The following is a 24,382-nucleotide window of genomic DNA, read 5'->3' on the forward strand; positions in this document are numbered from 1 at the left end:
CAAGAGTTTACTTTCATGTACAAGAAACGACCAATAAGAGGAGACAATAAAAATTTTATGTCATGATTGATTTCATTAAAAACAAGCTACTTAGCCATGCCTTTTACAATAAAACAAAACAAAAGAATAAAGTTCAAGGGAGTTTGGAAACACTACGACTAAAGACACTTTATTAGGCTCCCCCCACACTTAGGAGAAGCATTGTCCTCAATGATTCAAGATAAAATAAAAGAGAAGAAGAAGAAGAAGAAGAAGAAGAAGAAGAAGAAGAAGAAGAAGAAGAAGGAGGAGAAGGAGAAGGAGAAGGAGAAAGAAGGGAAGAGAGGAAGAGGAAAGCTCACATTTTTATCATTGAGGTCCATATGAAGGACCTTGGAGGTGAAACTGGTGCAGCATGTTCCGAAGCATTTGGTTATTTTCTTCGGATATGCGGTTGCCCCTTTGGACATCATTCCTTAGTCTCATTAATTCAACACCTTGCCTTTGTTGATCGGTGCTTATCCTCTCGACCTCGGTATGCATCCATGCCCATCTTGTATTTTCATTTGTTTCACCTTCATCATGGTCATGGTGCTCCTCATCATGGTGCAATTGTGCACCTTCCTCTTCTTGGTGCAAGTGTGCACCTTCCGCTTCTGGGTGCAAGTGTGCACCGTCTGCTTCTTCATTATGCTGCTCTATGTGCACCTGTGGGTCATCATTAACATACAACAAATTTTCTTCCACCTCGGTGTTAGTCCGAGATGGGTTAGGCAATAATATCAAAATAGGCACATTAAGCTTGAGCGTATAAACAAAGGGGATGCGAGGTTTAATGAAATTCATAGAGATAAGGGTTTCTATGTTCAGCCTATTGTTTCCCTCAATCTTGTTTAGCCCTTAGTCTTCACTCACGCCTAATTGCCTAGCTATGTATGTTATGATACCACCAACTACGATTTCTCCCCTACTATCGGACCTATTTCCTATAAGGGAAAGGTAGTCAAGCAAGTGTTAACGGGTTGGTTGTGCAGCATAGCCCATAACATGAAGATTTCATCGTTCCTAGTGTTCCCTAGTTCAGTCCTTCCCCTAATAGTGAAAGCCATAACCCTTTGAAGGTACCTAAGTACGGGGTTGTGAATGTTGCTAGCTTTGTTGGCACGTGTGTTAAACTGGTCAAGACCTGTAATTCGCTCCCAAAAGGCGGCGGATTGATAGTCAACCGGCTTTAAATTTTGATCCCAAGAGTCGTGGATGAACCCCGCATTTGCGAAGCCCATCTCATCACAGAAGTGTTGAAGAGACATCTCATAATCAATTTTCATAAGCCGGAAAGAAACTCTATGGTTAGGGTTATCAAAATTCAACCTATCTTTCGTAAAAACTATAGAACTTAAAAATTCGTAGGTGAAATTCTCATACCCTCTCATAGGTCTCAACATATCAACCCATCCTAACCTTTCTAGCAGATTAAACACATTGTCTTTAAGTCCTAGCTTATTCAAGTCATGGTTATCAGGGTACCTGCAAGGATGTAAAGGTTTAGAGATTAGAATTTTGTACCTATTTCTTTGCTTGTTGTCCCGGAAAGTGATACCATGATTCTTGGCTTGTGTTTTCTTCTTTGGGGGAGGGCCCCGGATGAGCTTGCAACTTCTTTACCACTTCTCTTCGAAGCCATTGCCTTGACCTTGCTTTTGGTGTGGTGGTGGTGAGGGTTTGTGTATGGGTTGTTTTGGTGGAAAGAGGTTGGTTTAATGATGTGGTGAAGGTTGAAGTGAGTTTTAGGGTTTGGGTTATGGAGATTGGTTAAGAATTTCTGGTTTTTGGGTTAGGTTTATGAGGGTTACGAATTTGGGTGATGTTGTTTGGATGGATGAAATTGGTTTTGGAATGGTGGGTTATGATTGGAATGGTGTTTGTGATTGATTGGGCGGAGAAATTTTGGGAATTGGTGAGATTTGGAGGGGGGGTGTGGAGGTTTGAGGTTGTATGGTTATGGAGGTTTTAGAGAGAAGGTTGAAGGTGGAGAGATGTTTGTGTTTGAGAGTGAAGGAAGAAGAAGGCCAAAAGGTGTGGTTATACCTACCTGATATCGGGAACGGCCGTGCCAAGCTTAGCACGGGCCGTGCCAACATTCTGGAACAATGGCTGGTTTTGGTTTGTCAAGGTCTGGCACAGCCATGCCAGTGTGAGCACGGGCCGTGCCAAGGTTCTGGAGGACGAGGCTTCAAAATTTTCTGTTTTCTTGAATTCTACTCGGACAATTACCTACAAAATTACTTAAAAAACAAAACAAAAAAAAACAAAAGCAGTTAAATGCGTGGGTTGCCTCCCACGAAACGCTTCTTTATAGTCATTAGCTTGACGTTAAAAGAAAGTGCCCATTAGAAAGGGTCAAAGATGTTGTATTGTGTAGATGACGCTAAAAAACGTTCTTTCACATCATGTTCTTTGACCATATTGCAACAATAAAGGGCGGGGCCTTCCTTAACATTTTCGAACTCAAATCCTACCATGTCATCACTCACTTGAAAAACTATCCTGCCACTCTTAACATCAACTATAGCACCCGCAGTGGCGAGGAAGGGTCTTCCTAGTATCATAGGGCAATCGTGGTCTTCCTCGATGTCAACAACCACAAAGTCAGTTGAGATGTATATCCCTTCTATCTTAACGGGGATGTCTTCAACGTATCCAGCTATCGGGATAACCGAACGATCGGCTAACTTTAATATCATCTCGGTAGGTTTCAACTCTCCTATTCCCATCTTTTTAAAGAGGGATAGAGGCAACAAACTAACACTGGCTCCTAAGTCGCACAAGGCTTTGTCAACGGTTTCTTTTCCTATCACACAAGGGATGGCAAAACTACCTGAATCTCTAAGCTTTTGGGGTTGCTTCTTGACGATTGCACTACTTTCCCTAGTTAAAGCTATTGTCTCTTTGTGATCTATAGCCTTTTTCTTTGAAAAAATTTATTTTAAAAACTTGGCGTATAGAGGCATATGAGACAAAGCTTCAGCAAAGGGAATCTTAATGCAAATCTTTTTAAGTATGTTTAAGAATTTAGCGAATTTAGCCTCCAAGTTGATCTTAGTAAGCCTTAATGGGTTAAGGCTTTTGTTCTTATCAAGCGGTTTCTTTATCGCATCCTTCTCACCTAGAAGCTTAACACTCTCTCCCTTGACACTTTTGGCTTTAGTAACGGTCTCTTCTAACTTACTGCCCCCAAGAGAAATAGAATTGCCATGGGCTTTGGGGTTTGTTTCAGGTTGACCAGGAAAGACTCCTGGTGTTTGAGAAGAGGTGGCCACTTGTTGGGCCACTTGGGAGATTTGGGTCTCAAGCATTTTGGTGTGTGTGGCGATAGAATCAACCTTGGTAGTGAGTTTGGAGAGAGAGTCGTTCAGAAATCCAGTTTGGTTTTTCAGTTCTTGAAGATTTTTTTTTGATTAGCTATGCAATTTTCCAATAAAATCTCCAAACTTGATTTCTGAGCCACTCTCTGGTTGTTTGTATAGCCAGGTGGTGCTGCTTGTCCATAGGAACCTTGAGGATTTTTGTAAAAATTTTGATTCGGCCTCATTCCTTGGTTATATTGATCGTAATTCAGTTGCTCAATATTGGCAGCACTACCTAACTGACAATCAACACCGATATGACCGGATATACCACAAATTTCACAAGGAGGGGATGTAGAAGAAGGTGTGACAACATTAACATTAAGTTTTTCAAATTTTTGGGTTAATGCCTCAACCTTAGCAGCAAGGTGGTTATATTCAGAGACTTCGTATATACCTGCCTCTTTCTTAGAGGGAGTAGGAGCGGTGACGGCTCTCTCGTTGGTCCATTGGTAGTGATTCTGAGCCATGTCTTCAATCAAGGCATAAGCCTCCGTGTAGTTTTTGTTCATTAGAGCTCCACCTGCAGCTGCATCAACAGACATCTTAGTGGTATATGACAAGCCATTATAAAACGTGTGGAGTATAAGCCACTTTTCCAAGCCATGGTGGGGACAAAGTCTAAGCATTTCCTTGAAACGCTCCCACGCTTCATAGAGAGACTCCCCATCTTTTTGATTGAACCGCATGATTTGATCTCTAAGTTTAGCGGTTTTAGATGGGGGGAAAAATCGGGCAAGGAATGCTCGCCTCATATCGTCCCATGAAGTGATGGAACCGACTTCTAGGGAATGGAACCAAGCGCTAGCTCTATCCCTTAAGGAAAAGGGAAAGAGATGAAGTCTTACGGCTTCTTGGTTCTCTTTTATGGTGCCACTGAGTCTAAGGAAGGAAGAAATATGGAGATTTGGATCCTCAGTGGGTGATCCATAAAATTGATTTTGCTGCACCAAATTGAGTAGAGCAGGCTTGATCTCGAAGTTATTACCCTCAACCGTTGGGTACACGATAATAGCTTGTGGCTCTTCCGTTGAAGGAGTAGCATACTCTTTGAGAGTGCGTTCAGCCCTAGCGGTATTACTTTGTGCCTCTCTCTTTTTCTTATGCAAATATCTTTCGATCTCAGGAATAAATTCTCCGAGACTTTTACTTCTTCGCATAAGAAATTGAGAACCCAAGAAGTTAATTGGTAAGAAAAAGAAATAAAATAGAAGAAAAGAAGAAGAGAAAAGAGTTCTAATCACAAAGAAAGAGTTAATCAAATTAGTTTACTCCCCGGCAGCGGCGCCAAAAACTTGATGAGATAAAACCGCAAGTGCACGGTCTTACCGAAGTAGTATTAAAAGAGTATCGTTCCGACAGAGAGTATTTCAATTCAATTAACCTTTGAAAATGATTAGAAGAGAAGAGAATTGTAAGTTGGGGGTTTTCAAGCGGTTGAAAATTAATAATATTAAAAGAGTCTTGGGATCGTTGGTTTCATCTAAATAACAAGTCCTTCTCAAACCAAAACTATAAGCTTATAATGTTATGTTAGACCTAATTTCTCAAGACAGTTTATCTTGTGTTCCTCTAGCAACCAAGCCTATTTCGCTAACTTGATTACTATTAGATTTTGGTTCCTCTAACAACCAAGCCTATTTCGCTGACTTGATTGTTATTAGTTCCCTTGAAGATCGAAACTATATGTCTCAAAGATTGCAAAGCCTATTTCGCTGACTTTTCAATCCTTGTCTGAATTCACTTGTTCGAATATCAAAGCTCCACTTTCGTTTTATGAATTGATATTTGGAATAATGGATAAACAATTATCAAACCCTCCACTTTCGTTTCCACAGTTTGATAATGGTTGATCCATGTTAAAGCGGTGAATTCAGATAAGAAATTAGGGTTACATAAGATTAAGGCTTAGAGCTTGGTTTGATTAGGATTATGTCATTTAGACTTATCCAACAATCCCAAGACAAGGAGAAGTCTACTCACTCATGTTCATCGTAGACATGGGGGAGAAGAGAGAAAGCATAAAAGTAAATGACAAGAAAATAAAGGAAGAGAAAAGAACTTTAATTAGAAAAGCAATTGTCACTTATTGTATTCCAAGTAAAGATGAATATTTGTGATGGATGGCTACTCTATTTATAGCATTTGTTCGACTTAAAATCTAAGCTATTACATTCGGGCTAAAAATAGAGTAGCTTAAAATCTAAGCAAAAGCAGCAAAAGTGACTCTGGAGGGTGGCACGGCCGTGCCAAGGCTAGCACGGGCCGTGCCAGGCTTCTGACAGGGGGAGACATATTTTTGTCTCTCAATCTTCATATTTTTGCATCCAATCGGCTCCAAGTCCCTTTCTTTTGCTCCAAGACTCAATCCATCCAATATTTATTCCTGAAATAAAATAAAATGCAATTTAAAGTAAACTATCCTAAAAAGGAAATAATACTAATATAAAATAAAATAAAATCTAAATAAAACTAAACTAAAAAGCATATTAAAATAGTCAATAAATGACTCATCAAGAGTGGGGACAATTAGGCGTATGTGTGGTAAAATTACTTCCATGGTGTTAAAATAGGGGCGGAGGTGGGGATTAGAAATTGGTTTGATGACAACTTGATGATAGTGGAGAGTAATAAGAAAAATACTCCCTTTTTTGCAATGATTCGTGGTTGTAGAGTGGTCCTTTGTATGATATATTTAGAACTTTTCAATGATAGTGGAGAGTTATATCAAAATAACTCTATGCCATTTAAGGAGATACGTAGGTTAGGGTTGGATGGGGTGGAGACGATGTCATAGAACTTTTCTTAGAATAAGGTGCAGGGGATATATTGTTGTTATTTGTTGGACAACATTATTTTTAAGGCTAACATTTTTGATAAGTTTCTTTAAAGTTGATCATGGTGAAAGGTACCCTGACAAAGGGGTATATCATCTAGTTGCAAGTGGAGCATGATGAACATATGGCTCTAAAAAATCTCATTAGGAACAAAGTAGCTCCTCTAAATGTCTCTCTCTTTTCGTGGAGGCTCTTGAATATCTGAATTCTAATAAATAACAACTTAGCTTAATGAATTATTTAATAGGGTTAATAGTGTTTTATCCCCCTGTAATCTATGTCATTTCCGGTTTTCCCCTCTGTAAATTTTTTTGTTTAGTTTCCGTCCTTAAAATTTGAAGATTTTTTGATTTTGGACCTTCATGACAAATTTCGCCCCCTGTAAAATATTAAAATTTCGGCTTACCCCCTTGTAATTTGAGAATATTTTGATTTACCCTCTTGCTAATTTGAGCAAATTTCGGTTTACTACCCTGCCATATCATCTATTTTGTACAATCAAAAGTCATGAAGGTCCAAAACTAGAATTCTACAAATTACAAGGATGGAAACTAAACAAAAAATTTTACAGGGGGGAAAACCGGAAATGACATATATTACAGGGGGGATAAAACATTATTAACCCTATTTAATATATGGGCTTATTTTTATGTTCTGGCAAATGTGAAAAAGAGGAGAATTATCTTTTTTATTTTTAGTGTGAATTCTTTGGTAGCATATGACATAATATTCTAAAGTGGTTTGAATTATTATGTTCTTCCAATTAATTATTGTGAGGGTACTCTTCATTTCAGTGGTTTTCAATTGTTCCAAAAAAAGTTCGTTTTAGTTTTCAGTTGATTTTGCTGACTTGCATATGGATTATTTGAAAAGACAAAAATTCTTACATTTTTGTCACAAGAATCAGTTTATGGTGTTGTTAGATAAATTTACATTTCTCGTTTACAGGATACAAAATGCTAAGAAATCATGTATGTATTTTGAGTTGAAATGTTGGTCGAATAATCTTTCTACTTGTCTTGGTTATTCCTACCTCATGATTTGGTTCTTTTGTATCTATACATCTTGAACTTTGTATTTTCCTTTGTTGGGCACATCTTGTGCTTGAAGGGTTTTTAATATAATTGATTTGAGGTCTTCATACAAACAAAATTCACCCCAGTCAAGACACCAACTACATTTCATGTTGTTAGAAAGAGATGGGGTTTGAAATTAGTTTGATGATAAAATATGATTCAAATTACATTTCATATCGTAAGAATCATTGAAAACATCATATGCAGTGTAAACGAATACATGTTTGTAGGGACCAAAGAAGATTTAGATATTTTGACTTTTGTGTTAATTGTAAAATTCAGTTTGTATTCGATGTGTGATGGTCTATACGAACCACTGTTGCAAGAAAAATCAAATGAGAAAATCATGAACATCATTCCCTCTTGGAGTTGCTCCTTGAACTTGTAGATCAATATTCTTTGTATAAACGCACATATTCGATCACCCTAGATAACAAAGATTAAAACACTATACTTTAAAAAAAATATACAAAACAAAACAAAAAAAAACGGTATGAAAAAAGTACATTTCGATCCATTAGAATCAACTCCTTAGAAAATGGTAGTTTTTATTTTTCTAGTCTTCAACAAACTAAGCACAAACAACTGTAACGCCCACTTTCGTTAATTGTTTATTTAAATCGAGTTTAGGCGATTATATTATATTTATATAATATATGCATGATTATGGTATGATTTGAATGATTTACGTTTATATTGATGGTTTAGTCGATATTGTGATAAGTTATGAGTTTTGGAAGATTTGATAAGATTAAGGGATTTATTTTATTGTTAAATAAAATAAAGATTTGAAAATAATATAAAATATTTAGTTGAGGGCTGTTTTGGGGAGAAAGTGAGATAAGATAAGTAATTAAGAGGAGATATAAAAAGGTTAGACCTAGTTTTAGAAAAACATTGTTGTACGTACGTTTTTGGAGAAAGAGGGAGAAAAAGCCAAGAGAAGGGAGAACCACCTTAGAGTGCTGCGATTTCTTCAATACAAGGTAAGGGTGAGACTAATAATTCAATAATGTTAGTTGTTGTAATTCTGATGATTAATTGACAAAGTTAGGATTGATTTAGAAAAGTTTTGGGATTAGGTCAAAACCCTAAAATTGATGATTAAACGGTAGGAATTGATTAAACTGTTGTAGAAAGTGTTCCTGGACCTTAGATTATGTTTAGGACAAACTTTGGAATCAATACTAGGCTTAGAACCATGTGAATCGTCGGATTTTTGTGAAAATAGGAAGCCTGGCCGTAGCGACATTCATCGCTCGCCACAGCGAGCTATGATCCTCGCCTCGCGAGGGATGATCTTCATCGCTCGCCACGCGAGCCCTTTCCCTTCGCCTCGCGAGTTCCTTTGGTATCGCTCGCCATAGCGAGCAACCTTACTCGCCATAGCGAGCTAAGGCAGAGAGCATGTTAGATTTTGTGTTTCGACCTTTTTAGTTGGACCTTGAGTGCCTTTGAGTGCCTGAACATACCTAGTAGTGATTAGGAATGAATGTAGGGCAAGATTGGACCCAGAACAACTTTAGTTTGGGGATTGTTTGGTACTCACCATGGCGAGTAAGAACTCTCGCCTCGCGAGCACTTCCAGCTTTGAGTGTCTTGAGTGTTTGTGCGATCTGTGTCGCACGTTTGGATCAAGAGTGAACCCCCTTATGATAAGAAGACCTAATGATAACGTTTAATGCAGTCTGTAAAGCTGTTTAAGATATGTTGAAAATTAATTGAGTATGATTAATGTATTGTGCAATTATGTAAGATATGAAGGTTTAACTATGATACAATTGATGTGCTATTGATATAATGATATCATCCTGTTATGTGACTTGTTTATGCTGCTGCTGTTATTTAACTAAGTGCATATTGTATTTATATGATGAAATGATTACGTTTAGCTCCAAATTATTGGATGCATGTTGATATGTTGATTACGATGATTTGTTCATAAGAGTCCATGCATAGCATTTCATTGAGCTTAGTCCTCACCACGTTTAATAGGAGCTTTGTCCTCCGCACGATTTATAGGAGCTTTGTCCTCCGCACGATTAAAGTATATTAATACTTATGATGACGATTGGTACCACATGCATATAAGGAGTCTAAGAGCATTGTCACATTGTCATGTCCATGATGCTATGTTGTTGATGACGAATGAATATGTGATTACGTGATACTTGTTATTTGAATATGCAAAGTTATGTAAGAATGATTATGATGTTAATGTTAATTATGATTCGAATTACTTTGATTAACATTATTTTGTTATGAAATCTCACCCCTTCTGCTTGAAAATGTTGCCCTTCGTATGGGTAACTTGCAGGTGATCGTGCTTAGTGTGCAGTTGCCGTCGTGAGTGGCCTTGCCTTCACTGTGTCGTCTAGGTCGCTCTGATACGTAACGGGATGGGGTTATTTGCATGCTTCATTCTCTTACGTGACTATCATGTTTATGTTTTATGATGTTGAAAAATTATTATGTTTTGTTAAGTTGATTTAACTCATTTGTGATATTTTGATGGGGCCTACGTGCCAAACTGATTTATGGATTATGAACTAAATTCCGCTGCAATGTTTACGACTTTTGGTTAAATTATTATTTAACTGTTTTGGATCATGTTATATGTGATATCCCGTTGTTTATGATGCTTACTCTGATAAATGTTTTAAGAAATTTGTATATTGGGAAAACGGGGTGTTACAACAACCGTCACGACCAGTGTCCACAATTATTTTCTTGGTGAAACATCAGAGATGAAGTCGTGTTTCGTAGACATTTTTCTTTGCAATAGAAAAAGTTACAAAAATTACTGGAATATAGATATTAGAGAACCAGAGAACAGAAAAAGAAGAACTATATTTGTGATTGTTGTGTACTCGTACCCAAAAGCGCTACTATATATATAGAAAAATAATACCATAACGGTTAATATCTATTAATTATTAAGTTGACCGTTTTAAAATTAATATTATCAACGTATTTAATATTATAAAATGTGCATTAAACGATTAGATTATATTTCATGTAACCTACAAAAAATTAACTTCATAACATTTAAAATTTAATAATATCTTATTAATATTAAGTATTATAATTTTATAACAAATAAAATTAATTATATAACCTTAAAAATTAATTACTACAATTAAATTTTTAACTAGTAGGTTACTGTGTCATAGTGTAACGAACCAAAATTCAAAATATAATTTATTCAAGTTATTTATTATAATTTTGTAAGCTACCAAATTTTTAATGTACCATATAAATGTTAATCGAAATAATTATTATATTAATAATTATTTGATTGTAATCAACTATGTATTTTATGTACAATTTAATGATTAATAAAAAATGGTTTTAAATAATAATTATAATTATTAAGCTTGTATTAAAATTTAGGGGAAATTTTTGGAACAAATGCCAAGTAGGATTATGATGGTGTGGACATCTTTAGAGAAGAGGATTTTGGAATAGGCTATTTCTAAAAACTTTAAATTGTTAGTATAAAGATATGAAATTTGACTTGTAGTGACAGCTGAAATCCGTCACTATAGAGTTAATTTCCGTAGCTAATTCCGTCTGTCAATGTCAAATGGCTGTCACCGTGTGTTTTCAAGCTTTACATGTGGATAAAATTGTAGGTAATTCTAAGAATACCATTTTTAAAATGTTAAGGACCTCTATCTACAGTTGTGGATGTCACTAAAACTTATCATTGTTTTATTTTATATTTTCTATTCTACTATAAATTTTAAAAATGAATAATTCATTTTTTTTAAGAAAAAATGAATTATTCATAAAATTATCACTAAAATTATTTTAATAAAATATTATAATCAATATCATTGAAATTTGAAATTGATTACTATAATCAATTTTTAAAATAAATTCGTGAAGTGACTTAACTAGAATAATTCCATTTTCTACTATGTGTTTGCATCCTTCTTCTTCTACAAAGTTACAGAGTGCTTGCAAAGCAGATAACGCTGCAGTTTCTGCCATTTCATTTCATTGTTTATTTTTTTCTCTTGAAGATTAGCTTTTGCAAGGCAATTGTTTGTAATCTAGGCAAGTTGAAATTCATTGTTTTATCTCTTTAGCATTTTTGTATACCATGGCTTTGATTTGTGGGGAAACTTTTGGCTGATGTTTAGTTTTTTTGATGAAGTGACTGATGTTTAGTTTAGTACACAACAAACTATTTTTCTATTACTTTGTGGGGACAGATACAATACAATTATTTTCAAAGTTGTCGGCAAGAAAAGTAGGCATGATGGTTACAAATCCTCTCATTTCTCTCCTTCCATGTAAAGCACAAATCGATCGTACAAATAATATTGAAAGCTAGGTGAGAGTTTTTGGAAATATCCCCTAGACCACCAAACTGAAAAAGATGATCTAAAAAGTTACCGTGATCAAGTGTTGATAAGCCTTACCAGCCATATGACTCCAAAACCGCTGTAAAAGTCGCATTGAAAAAATAAGCAGTCTTGATCTTCCAAACAACTACAGTCAGATAAACAATGAATATCAGTATCAACCAAGATATGCTGCCTAAACAAATTATCTTTTGCGGAAATCCGATTCAAAAGCAAGCGCCAAACAAAAATGTTAACTTTGAGCGGCACAACTTTAAGCCACAACGCATGATTATACTCCACGTTAAAAACAACATCAGCAGCTGTTAAGTTGGTATAAGCATTTTTTACCATGTATCGTTGGGAAGGATGAAGTTTCCAAACCCACCGATCAACCACCTCAACCTGCAAAACAACGATAGATAATCGATTCAAGAGAGGAATCATCAAGTCACGGATCCTTTCAAAAACAAAGTAGAACACATTAACTTCAGCCAGACAGCCCCTACTATCTTGTAAATTTAGCCACTACACCTAACGTTTTTATTTCCTTTCTGTTCTGTAGCCACAAGCAATTGGTATATTGTATTATTTACTTTTCTAATATCTCATTTGTCGTCTTTATATTTTTTTTTTCAATTCTTTTTGGATTAAATATGTTCTTCATTTCAATAAAATATAAATCTTGTACTTTTAATTCTTACTTAAGGCTTTTTTTAATTCTAACAAAATTATTCTGCAAGTAGTAATAGTCTCTGATATTCGGTTAACATCTACTTATGAGTGATTTTTTTGCAAGTATATAACATTATAAAAAGTTTCTTGCAAAATTTTGAATAGTAGTTTCATTTTTTAAGCTAGTTTTATCTTAAAATTTTAACATATAAACATTTTTTTTTTATGCGACCAAATGATTGTAAATGGTCAAGTATTTTCTCTAAATAAAAACAAAGTAAGGATATTATTTTTTTTGAACAAGCAACTAAGGTTATTATTATTACACAAACTCAGGATATTTTGTTGTTTCCCTCTTTTTAGTAAACTTCCTTTACCTCTTTTTACTGTCAACAAGATGAGAAGTGTTATTTGAACATCTTTTAATTGACAACTTATGAGGACAATCATAATTTGTAAAGAAAGAATAGGTATTTGCACGAAAATCAAAGCAATAGAGAGATAAAAAATAATGTGAATATGAGAGAGAAAGTTGTAGCAAAAGTTATCACAAAATGGATGTTCAAATATCATTTCTCCAAAAAGATATATGCAGGATGATAGGTTACTGTCAAAATAAATATGTGGTGGGTGGTAATTAAGTACTTTTGAATCTTTTTTTGATCACGCTAGTTATTGTCATCACTATAAATAGGGTTTGATTTTATTTTTTTTTCAATTATTTTTAAAAGGAAAATTGTCAAGATTAGTCTTCGAATTATCGGAAACAACCTTAATGAAGATTGTCGTACAAATAATTTTAAAGTATGTGTGAACACATTAAGTGCCTGTTTGGCGTAGCTTTTTTCACTACCAAACGACGTTTGCCCTCCTTCACCGTGGTTTTTTCACTTTGCAGCATGTTTGGTTACCTTTTCCAGAATCAATTCAACCTTCCAAAATTAATTCTACAAGAAGCTACAAATCTCAGCTTCTACGGTGAGGCTCAAATCAATGCTGCCTTTATTGTTTGTTGACAGTTAGATAACTCACTTTATTCCATCTTTGCCCTCACTTCCATCTTTTTGTCTTTTTCTTAGATCTGTCTCGTTCTTAAATTTCTCTTCCTTTTGTAGAACTCGTTTCAATCTCTACGTTTTCTCTCATCTTCACCGTTTACTCTAATCCATAAAAATTAATATTTGAGAAATTTAATTTTTTGATGTCAAGCTTCCAGCAAGTTCTTCTCTTTGTGTTACAAGCTTCCATCAAATTCTTGTGTGCTTCTCTCTATTATACCCTTGTTAAAAACTGAACATGCTTGTAATTTGACGAAAATATATTAAATTATGGCTTGAAGTTTATGGAAAAATTGAATGTTCTAAACTTTTTTTAACTATTGTTTTTGTAAAATTTGTTGAAAATATATTATTTTTTAAAAATAATTTTGAAGCAATATAAATCCATTTAAGATAAGTTGAAATAATTATCTAAAATTGTCACACACAAAAAAAAAGAAATAATTATCTAAAATAAAAATGAGATATTTAATTTTAAATACAATTAAAAGGATGCTTAAAAAAATACAATTAAAAGGATAATTTGGTCAATACACATTCAAAATCAATTTTGATATAAAATATCCAAACAACATCAACTCATAAGAATTACTTTTAAGGAAGTGTATCCAAACATAAATCAATTTACATCCAACTCACTTCTAACCAAAATCAATTCACTTAAACTCAATTCTATCAAAATCAATTCTCGCCACCGCTATGCCAAACACACACTAGTATTTTAGATTTGATTCACCTTTATCAAATTACGACAACGGAATGCAAATAATTATATTGATAAATCTTCTTCGTTGTGATGTTGTTGTCTGACTCTGACCATTCATGGAGAAATTTTCAACTTTCGGTACTAATATTGACAAGAATAATTCCTGTCCTCAACCTTCAAGGATACAGTGACTATAGTATAATTCTAATTTTAAAACTTTTTTTAAAACTTATATATCTTTTTAATAATAAAAAAAAAAAGTTTGTTATTTTTTTAAGAGATATGCATATTTTTTTAATGTGAAATTGTGTCCTTGTTTTCTTTCTCTCTCACCATTCCTAGGGAAAAGATTCTCTCCCATTAAATCTTTCAGCTGTTAAACCATCTTTTTTTTAATGCATGCATTTCAAAATATTAAAAAAACAGTTGAATGGAAGACGTATGCACTTGAGCTCTTTCTAGTAAAAAATCCACGGCAGAGGATCCAAACCTCCATCCGTCTCTATATGTAAGCATTTTTTTTCGTCTATTAAAACGATGCTTAGATATAGGGACGGTGGAATTAGTTAATAGTATAATAGGAAAAAAAAATAACATTAATATTTCATTGATATTGTAAAACGACTTATAATTTAGGACAAATTTTTTTCTTCTTCAAAACGATATATAATTTCAGACGGAAGGAGTACTATTTAGACACATACATATATGTTTAAAAACAAGACTATAATTTAATTATGCCCAAAATATATGACCTAGTTGATTGTTTCACACATGTCAATATATTTTTTTATATATTTAATTATGTATTAGAAAAAAAATTATAAAAATTTAATATTCTATAATTTATTCCTGTATAATATAAAAAAAAAAAAATGGTCAAAACATGTTTAGGTGGGTGACCAATAATTGATGCGCCCAAATGATTGTAAACGGTCAAGTATTTTCTCTAAATAAACGAACTCAGGATATTTTGTTGTTTCCCTCTTTGTGGTAAATTTCCTTGACCTTTTTCTTTGATAGGTTACTGTCAAAAATATTTAGAGAATTGTTGTTTACATATATGATAGGGTTGAAAAACACATGTAAAAGACGAAAATGCCTCTGCGGCAGCTAACTACCGAAGTTTTGAAACCGGCTGCAGTTAACTACCGAAATTTCTTCGGCAGTTAACTGCCGACGGAAAAAGGGAAGAAAAAAAAAAACCTCGGCACTTAAGTGCCGAGGAACTAACTCATCAATTTGTTTTTCGTGAATAATTTTCTGATTATACTTAAACTTGATATTGTTACTTTACGCTATTAAATACACAGTCTATGTGATTAGCTGTGAATGTGAATAATACAAAGTGCACATAGAAAATTACACCCTTTGTCCTAATTAAAATATCAATTGTTTCAGCATTTTTATATCTGCCAAACCAGTTCCATACAACCCATACTATTTATTAGCTGAGCAATAAATTTGAAGGCAACGCAGTAACGAAGTAATTTTAACCTGTCATTTCTTGGCTAATCAATCATATTGTCCATAGTTCAATACAGTTATTTTAACATGCTGTTTGGTTTAAAAAAAAATTGATGAATGAGTTCTTCGGCACTTAAGTGCCGAGGTTTTTTTTTTTTTTTTTTTCTTCGGCAGTTAACTGTCGAAGGAACTTCGGTAGTTAACTGCAGCCGATTTCAAACTTCGGTAGTTAACTACTGCAGGGGCATTTTCGTCTTTTACATGTGTTTTTCAGCCCTATCATATGTGTAAACAGCAACTCTCAAATATTTATGTGGGATGATAGGTTACTGTCAAAATAAATATGTGGGGTGGGTGGTAAGTACTTTTGAATGTTTTTTTGATCTGGCTAATTAATACTCACGTGGCATTAATTAAAGAAAAACTATTTATTTTGTATTGGAAAAACGTTATTTATATTTTATACTTTTAAAGTTTGATTGTATAAGTTTAATATTATTTGCTCAAAAAAAGTTTAATATTATACTTTTATTATATTTGTTTTCTTAACTAGTATTTTAAAGGTCTACGTTTGCACTATTTTGAAAAAATATTTATTTTTTTCACTAACGATGGTAAAGGTCTACGTTTGCACTATTTTGAAAATATCCTTATTAGATGCAACTAAATCATCATTATTAATCTGTGTAGTAACTTTTGCACATTACTTCAAAAAAGAAATTTGCACATATAATGAGTAAATAATTTAGTATCTAATAATGTATAGGAGTATATCCAGAGTTATCATATTATCAATAACTCAACTTGATCCAATCCAACAGTGATTCAATAAGATGACGTAAGTTTCTTCTCACTTAATTAATGTTTTGTATTCGAATTCAGTTTAAGGAATGCAGCAATATTAAAACTTTTAGAGAGAGTTTGCCACCCATTTCTTTTCTACAAAGTTCGAGGGATTATTCTCTGCAATTATGCAGGAGAATACTGATTTACACAAAAAATAACAATAATTCAACTTGATCCTTGAAATTACATAATATTAGATTGGTAATATTGAAAAGTCGTTTGAAATTTAATGAAAAATGCCACATATATATACTTAAAATTTGTATTCAAATCATAAAAAATTTATATTCAAATCATTTTTATCTCCTTTTTTGATGGTATATTATGCATTATCCTTACCAATTGAGTATCTCACGAGGACAAATCATTGTTATCTACTACTAGTACATTAAAATTATAGTTATCAAAATTCTTTAAATATAGGAAGACAATTTATTCTAAGGTGTGATATTTGATTTGTAGGTGGTTAGGTTGGTCTTCAGTGGTGCTAGGGGATTTGGTTAGTCTTTTTTATCGTTAGTTGGTAGAGATAGAATTAGGCGTGGTTTTTTGTTGATCTGTATACGAGTGTGTGGACCATCTGGATGCTCTCCGATAAGATTCTACACATGGAGGAATTGGTCTAGAAGGTACAATTCTCTTCGTGGTATTGGTTTTTTGGGTCTCACCCTGTTCTCGCTATGAGAGTATAAGTGGGTGGTGGAACCAGTTTGATTCCTTATTTTTTGTGTCTTATCTTTTTGGTGTAGATGACTTGGTTCATTCTTCTTTTTGTTTAGGTCATTGGGAGGGTTAGGTTTAATGTTAGACTATTACTTTTCCCACCATATGACCTTCTCCCACGCTCTGTAAAATTTCCAAAAATGCCCTTGTGCATTCTGGATTTTAAAATCCGGATTCATGTTTACTATTTCGGATTTTATAATCTGGACAATTCTTATGTATAATCAACCATCAGACTCTCTCACAATTCAGCAGTTTTGCTTTTAAAAACAACAAAAAAACTAAGTTAAAAATGTTAAAAACCTGTCAAATAAAATCATAAAAATATAAAAATAGCACCAAAAAAATCTAAAAATCAAATAAAACTAATCCAAATTTTTTCGGATTTTTCTGAGAATATGAAAAATTAAAAAAAATTAAAAATGGGTCTAAATCTAAACGATGGAATTTTAGATTTTGAGGGGCGGAGTCCCATAAGAAGTCCCTTCTACGGGAGTCATTGTCCCTGAATTTTTTCTGATTTTCTAGGGAAGTTTCGGAGCAATCCGATCAAGTAGCCTGAAAACCCTATTTTTTACTAAGAACCGGTAACAATGACCCAAAACAGAAGAATGAGAGTTAGGAAGATTAATATTGTCCCTAAAATGACTATCCATGTTACAAACATGTTTAGAATTTGTGCTGATACAGTTCAGATTATATAATTCGAACTGTTTTACCTTGATAAAGGGTGTTTAGGGGGTTTCCGAATTATGTAATCCGGAAACATCATGTAACGCACCCTATTTTTTTAAGTTTCCTGATTACAAAATTTGGAAAAATTCGTTACTCATTTTTTTCACCCTTTAACAAAAAAAAACATCATTTTGGATTATAAAATCCGAAAATTCAAAGGCATTTTTGAAAAAAATAGGATGCACGTGGAAACCTACAGGATGGAAAATGTAATTCCCTTAGTATTTTTGGTGTTGGTGTTTGTTTGTTGGTCCCATTTGATGGAGGGGTTGGTGTTTCTTTTTCGGTCCTTGGTCTCCTTTGGCGTTTAAACTCTTGTTGTATATTCATTACCTCTTTCTCTTACTAATATATATTTTACCTGTTCTTTCAAAAAAATATCTATCATTAAAATAAAAAGTTTATTCCCATCTGACATTAAAATAGGAAAATAGTTTATTCTTCTCACTTAATCTCACTATTTTTTTTCTCTAATATGTCTTCAATTAATTTCTTAATCTCACTAATTTGCATATAAAATCCAAAAAAAAAAAAAACTAATAGAAATACAACATTAATGTTGATATATTTTTGTAAAATAATGAGTTTTCAAAATTTTATCATATTGACTTTCTCATATGGATACATGAAAATTAAGCACATAAAATTCGCAAAGAGTACTTGATGCATATAAAATAAGAAAAATTTAATAGAAACAATAAGTCAATGTCTATATTTTGAAAAGAGTCATGAGTTTTAAAAAATTTATCATAACAACTTTCTGATATCAATATATAAAAATTTTCTCCCCCAGATATAAACAAATAAAATTCGCAACAGGGAGATTTCCAAATATTTAACGAAATTTTTTCCTTTGAAAAGTAACATATTTATACATACAACATAAAAAAAATAATTTAATAGAAACATCATATTAATGTTTATATATATTTTGAAAATAGTCATGAATTAATTTTTTTTTATCATATTTATTTGGCTTAATTGCACTTTTCCCCCTATAGTTTGTCAATTGTGCGATTTTGCACCCCATAGTTTTAAACGAGCGATTTCCCCCTATAGTTTTCCCCCTTTCTGATTTTATGGTCCCCATGACATTTAGTACTGATGTGTCTGTTTTTTATCAATTAATGTGTGCCCTGTGTGTAATTCCATTTTTTTTTTAAAAAAAAAAATGGTATTTTTCAGATTTTTTGGTAGCTTTGAGTTTCGTGTGCCACATGCCTCCTTCTCTCAAAATCTGAAAAATACCATTTTTTTTATTTTTTCAAAAATGGAATTACACACGTGGCACACATTAATTGATAAAAAAAACAGACACATCAGCACTAAATGTCATGGGGACCATAAAATCAGAAAGGGGGAAACTATAGGGGGCAAAATCGCTCGTTTAAAACTATGAGGTGCAAAATCGCACAATTGGCAAACTATAGGGGGAAAAGTGCAACTAAACCTATTTATTTTTTCATATAAAAAATTTACATTCACATATATAAGCACATAAAATGTACAACAGACGTGGTGGTGCAAATATTACAAAGCATATGAAATAAAAAATTACATTAATGCTGACAATTTTTATTTAATATTTTTAAACATTTCACAATTACTAATATAATTATTTCATATTGATGGAGAAAAATAAGAGAAACGTGTGATGGTGTTGTCGACTTCTGATTGGTTATATCATGGAGAAATTTTCAACTTCTGACACCGGGTGACAAGAACAGTTATTGCCTTCAATCTTAAGACTTATGTTTGCGAGTTTGGAGGAAAAGGAAAGAAAAATTTGAAAAAAATAAAAAAAGAGGAAAAAATAGAGAACATGGGAGGCTTATTTTTCTTCAAAATATAAAACTCTCCTCGTTTGGGGAATTAAAAAATTGCATAAACATAGTCATTGGATCAATCAAAATTGACAGATAAGATTTGATGTAATTAAATAGACTTACATCTGGTGTGAACGAATCCTGACTCAGATCTATGATACTAATTGTACTCTCGGATTCCAATTAATACAAATCATATCTTCTTACACATTTAATATTAACAACGATCTCTACAAACATCAGAACGCAGTAAAGATAAAGAAGGATGGAGAGATCTATCAAATTAAGATCTCCACCATGACCAAGATTAGAAAGACGACCGACCCAAGGATTGACTTCTTGGTAAACATACTTGATCTCTCAATTCCGGTTAGAGATAAAGTTTATTGAAAGAAGGGGAAGCAAAAATAGAGATTATCTATAATTGAAATATATATTCCATAGCAAATTGAAATATTCATTATATTTTGTAGAAAAGCATTCACACCACAACCAATAATAAACAACATTACAAATGAAGAAAACAGAAAAACAAACCATAACCAAATGTCAATTAATACAGTACACATTCCTTGATCATAGTTGATGAGTTCAATTCAAGGAAACAATTATTTGGCAATTCAAGCACACCATAGAAGGAATAAAGAGACAAAGTGCATCTTCTCTTGAGCAGCAACATGAAGAATTTGAATCTGTTCACCTAGCCATGCATAAACATGCATGATGAGAATATAGCCACTTTCATTCAATATATGTAGAGGGGAGTTGTAAATTTATAGCAGTTTTGGCCCCCTAAGTATCAGGAAATTGCGATTTTGGCCTCCTAAGAAAATAAAATACAATCCAGCCCCTTAAGTATTGCCAATTTTGCTGCTTTGCCCCCCCAGGCCAATTTTGACCAAGTCAATGCTGATAACTGCAAAATGGGCAATACTTAGGGGGCTGGATTGTATTTTATTTTGTTAGGGGACCAAAATCGCAACTTCTTGATACTTAGGGGGCCAAATCTGCTATTAAGCCTAAAAAGTTATAAGATTACTTTTCTTATTGTGCATGCATTAAGTATAGTTTTACTTAAATCAAAAAGATGCAAACATTCATGTAAAGGGAAGTTTGAAACCTTAAATGAGGAAATGTTATTTCAAACATTCATAAGAGAAACAATTCATGGTATGAGGAAAGAGTGAGTACCTTGATGATTCAGACATTGGATGTAGTAGGAATGCGGTGCAAGTCATAGTCATAAAATCCCAATCCTACTTTCTGACGGATTAGTACAAGGGGAATATGCTTGATAATCCAATGGCATTGTCCATCTTTTTCTGGATCAATGCTTTCAACCAATTCCTGTGGCATATCAGCAAATCCAAGGAATTGAAGGTTTTTCAAGTGTTGAAGGTCTTGTGGAACCACCTTCAACTCGGGGTTGTTGTTAAATCTGATATGATCAAGACAAAGTAAAGCTCCATTGTCTATAGTGATAGAACTTAGCTTACTCAATCTAGTGAGATCAAGTTCCCTTAGTTTTGGAAACCCTTCAACTTGAAAGTGTAAACTTTCACCAGAAAAGGCATCATCCCACAAATTCAGCCTCAACAAACTTGGCAAATTCTTCAAAGAGTTTAATGGATCAGTGGCTATGTTAGATAAGCCAAGTCTTAACTTCACAAGGTACTTGAGATTTGGAATCCAATCAGGCAACTTTGTTAGTCTTCCTTTCAAGTTGAGCACAATAAGATCGGGTGGTGCTGATATGAAATCCAAGTCAAGGATTTCCTCCTTAACGATAGCAGTGATGTTTAGAGATTCAAGGTGTTTCATCTCTTGTATTGCAGCACATAATGCATTTCCATATTCTCGGCGCATACAACGTATGCCTAACTTCCTTAATTGTGTCAGCATCTTGAGCTCCTGGATAAGGTCTATTCCACCTCGATTTGCTTCCAAAAAGTAAAGTTTCTGTAATGACTTCAAACATCCAATACCCTCTTGCATTTTCACACCTGTTGTAAAATTCAAAATAGAATAATGTCCTTCATGTTTTCTATAATAAACTGGAAGAAGCCTTAGCTTTGTGAGCATGTTTATCTCCCTTGGTAACTCAGTAACTTTGGTATGCCTTAGATCCAAGGTTTCTAAATTGATTAGGTTACCAATAGAACTTGGAATAACTGTGACTTTTGTACGACTCAGGTTCAAGTACCTTAGGTGGAAAAGACTCCCCAAGTTATCAGGAATATAATTCAAAACTGAACTCTCAAAGTCAAGTACTCTCAAAAGCTTGAACTTGACAGATAATTCATCCATGAAATGTTTAGGCAATTCACCTTTGTCGAAAACTAATACAGCACGAATTCCTGAGTTACCAGTGCTTCTCAATACATTGTTGGAGATGGCTACTATAGAGAAGCGCCTAGTTATTCCAACCGTGACTTGTTCATCACCTCCATGCACTGAATGACAAAAACTTAAATCTTTCATTTTTTTAATGACCACTTCACGCAACAAATCATGGACTTGACATCTTTTAACTTTCCCATCAAAGCCAAGTTTGGAAACCTGAACCAAACTTCTCTGTACCAACTCTATCAAGTACTCTTCAGCAACTTCCTCGAATGGTCTTGTGTGCTCATTCTTAACAAACCCTTCAGCCATCCATTGCCTAGTAAGTCTTTTTCGTTTAATGATGTAGTCCTCTGGATACATGCCAAAGTATAACATGCAGGATTTCAGATGGTAAGGCAAATCATCATAACTAAGACTTAAAATCCTTATTATACTAGTCAAGTGCACATTGCGCTCTAACTCCATCCTTAGATTTTGACTCACCTTTCTCCACTCAAACAAGGTTTTAGCTTTTGTCGACAAAAGACCACCAATGGCCACAATAGCCAGTGGTAGCCCTCCACATTTTTGAACAATTTCATTAGACATGTCCGCAAGGGCTGTTGGACACTGTTTACCAGGCTCAGATCTAAATGCCTTATTGCAGAACAACTCCCATGCTTTTTCTGAAGACAAAGGTTGCAGCTCGTGAATATGAACAGGAAAAGATTTCTTAAAATATTCTGCTACTTTCATATTTCTAGTGGTCACGATGATTCTACTTCCTTTGTTATTACTAATTAAGGCATGTTCAATCTCATCAGAAAAATTTTCTTCCCAAACATCATCAAATAAAACCAAGTACCTTTTTGACTCAAGGTATTGTCTTACTTGAGTAATCAATGTTCTGTCATCCATCTTCCGCAGACCCTTTGGAATAGTCTCATTGTTGTTCGTGCAAGATGTTTTTATGATATCTATCAGCAACTCTGTCATAGTATAGGATTGAGAAACTGTTATGAAAGAGCGGCAATCAAAGTGGCTTTTCACCAACTCGTTATCAAAGACATGCTTAGCAAGAGTTGTTTTTCCGAGTCCTCCCATGCCTAGCACAGAAACCAACGTCCGTTCATTCTCTCCACCCACCAAAAGACGAACCAATTCATTTGTTGGGGACTCAAACCCTACAACTTGAGTCTCTTCAATGAAATAAGGAGCCATTCGAGGGTCACCAATTCTAGGAGCTTTAGTCCCTCTGTAGCTTTCTGATCCACTTCCAGACTGAAACTCAAACATTGTACTTCTTTCTTTGATTCCAGCAAGTGATAACTTGATGTCTTTCATCTCTGAAGCAATCTTGTACTGTGTATTCAAGGTTTTCATCGAGGCAGGAATCGCTTGGAGTGAAGCTATGAATCCCGAATGGTCGACCCTTTGTGCCACATACTTGCTATACTCATACTCATCAATCACATCTTCTATGCGAAAAGATGCTTCTCTTAGCTGCTTCACCCAAGTTTTGATTCCTTCGTTGGCTCCTCCTCCTCCTTCATCAGCAGCCCTTGTGTCTGCATCCTTGAGTGAGAATTGGATGATCTCAAGTTCATCTTTGATGTCTTTGAAGTATCTCTCAATCAATGTCAGTGAAGTTCCTTCTTCTTTTACAAAATTGCAGAGTTCCCCCACAACAAATGACACTATAGCATCTGTCATTTCATTTCAATGTTTTCATCAATCAGGTTAACTCTTGCAAGCAATTTTGGCAATCCAAACAAGTTCAAGTACCTTGTTTTTGTGCTTAAGCTTTTCTGTACTAGACTTCGACTAATGAATAGCTGTGTTTAGTCTACGAGAAATTATTTTTCTATTTTGTGAAGACAAAGACAACTATTTTTAATTCTGTTTATCTGTTAGTTTTTTTTAATAGAGCCTGCAGAACAAGTGGGTGTGTAAGGTAGTTATAACTTAATAACTTAACTATATAATAAATACAGCAGTGTGACTTGTGAGAGTAACCAAGAGTCTTGGTCTTTGATATATTATTTTCTTAATCTTATTATATGTGCCAAGAATCAATGAAGCAAACAAGAAGTGATGTAGCATGACAGACATGAACTAATCTTATTATTTGCTTAATCTTATTATATTTGCATAAACAATAGTAATTATAGACATATAAACTGATTTTGACATATTAGACTTCGTTATTTTTGCATCTAGAATAAATTCAGCCTTTTTTTTTGTTTGAGGGAAAATAAATTCAGCCTTAAAAGTTGAGTTTTGAAGTTTTTGCTTCAAACTGTTTATTTTATGTCTCAAATTTATTGTTCACCTTATTAATATACTAATACATTTGAACATAAATCATTT

General features: G+C 33.9%; 1 protein-coding gene, 1 long non-coding RNA gene and 1 other non-coding gene across 4 annotated transcripts; 1 reads left to right on the plus strand and 2 right to left on the minus strand.

Annotated features, from left to right (window-relative positions):
• Positions 1-3,986: 3,986 nt before the first annotated feature.
• Positions 3,987-4,093, plus strand: LOC120579776 (small nucleolar RNA R71). The gene has a single exon (XR_005645521.1). It is a non-coding gene; the product is annotated as a small nucleolar RNA R71 (small nucleolar RNA).
• Positions 4,094-5,717: 1,624 nt separating this feature from the next.
• Positions 5,718-12,454, minus strand: LOC120579355 (uncharacterized). The gene is made up of 3 exons (XR_005645155.1): positions 12,003-12,454; positions 11,730-11,799; positions 5,718-5,772 (listed from the first exon to the last, which is right to left on the minus strand). It is a non-coding gene; the product is annotated as an uncharacterized lncRNA (long non-coding RNA).
• Positions 12,455-20,123: 7,669 nt separating this feature from the next.
• On the minus strand, positions 20,124-24,348 carry LOC25488592 (disease resistance protein RPM1). 2 transcript variants are annotated; one of them, XM_039832234.1, is made up of 2 exons: positions 20,879-24,348; positions 20,124-20,379 (listed from the first exon to the last, which is right to left on the minus strand). In XM_039832234.1, the coding sequence occupies exon 1, from the start codon at positions 23,723-23,725 to the stop codon at positions 20,888-20,890; it is 2,838 nt and encodes a 945-aa protein (XP_039688168.1). In that variant the 5' UTR covers positions 23,726-24,348; the 3' UTR covers positions 20,124-20,379; positions 20,879-20,887. The 2 variants fall into 2 exon arrangements, with proteins under 2 accessions (XP_039688168.1, XP_039688167.1); XM_039832233.1 differs by having other exon boundaries at positions 20,124-20,387; positions 20,879-24,343.
• Between the last annotated feature and the right edge of the window lie 34 nt (positions 24,349-24,382).

This window comes from Medicago truncatula, chromosome 3, assembly GCF_003473485.1.
Source record: "Medicago truncatula cultivar Jemalong A17 chromosome 3, MtrunA17r5.0-ANR, whole genome shotgun sequence".
NCBI classification, from domain to species: domain Eukaryota; kingdom Viridiplantae; phylum Streptophyta; class Magnoliopsida; order Fabales; family Fabaceae; genus Medicago; species Medicago truncatula.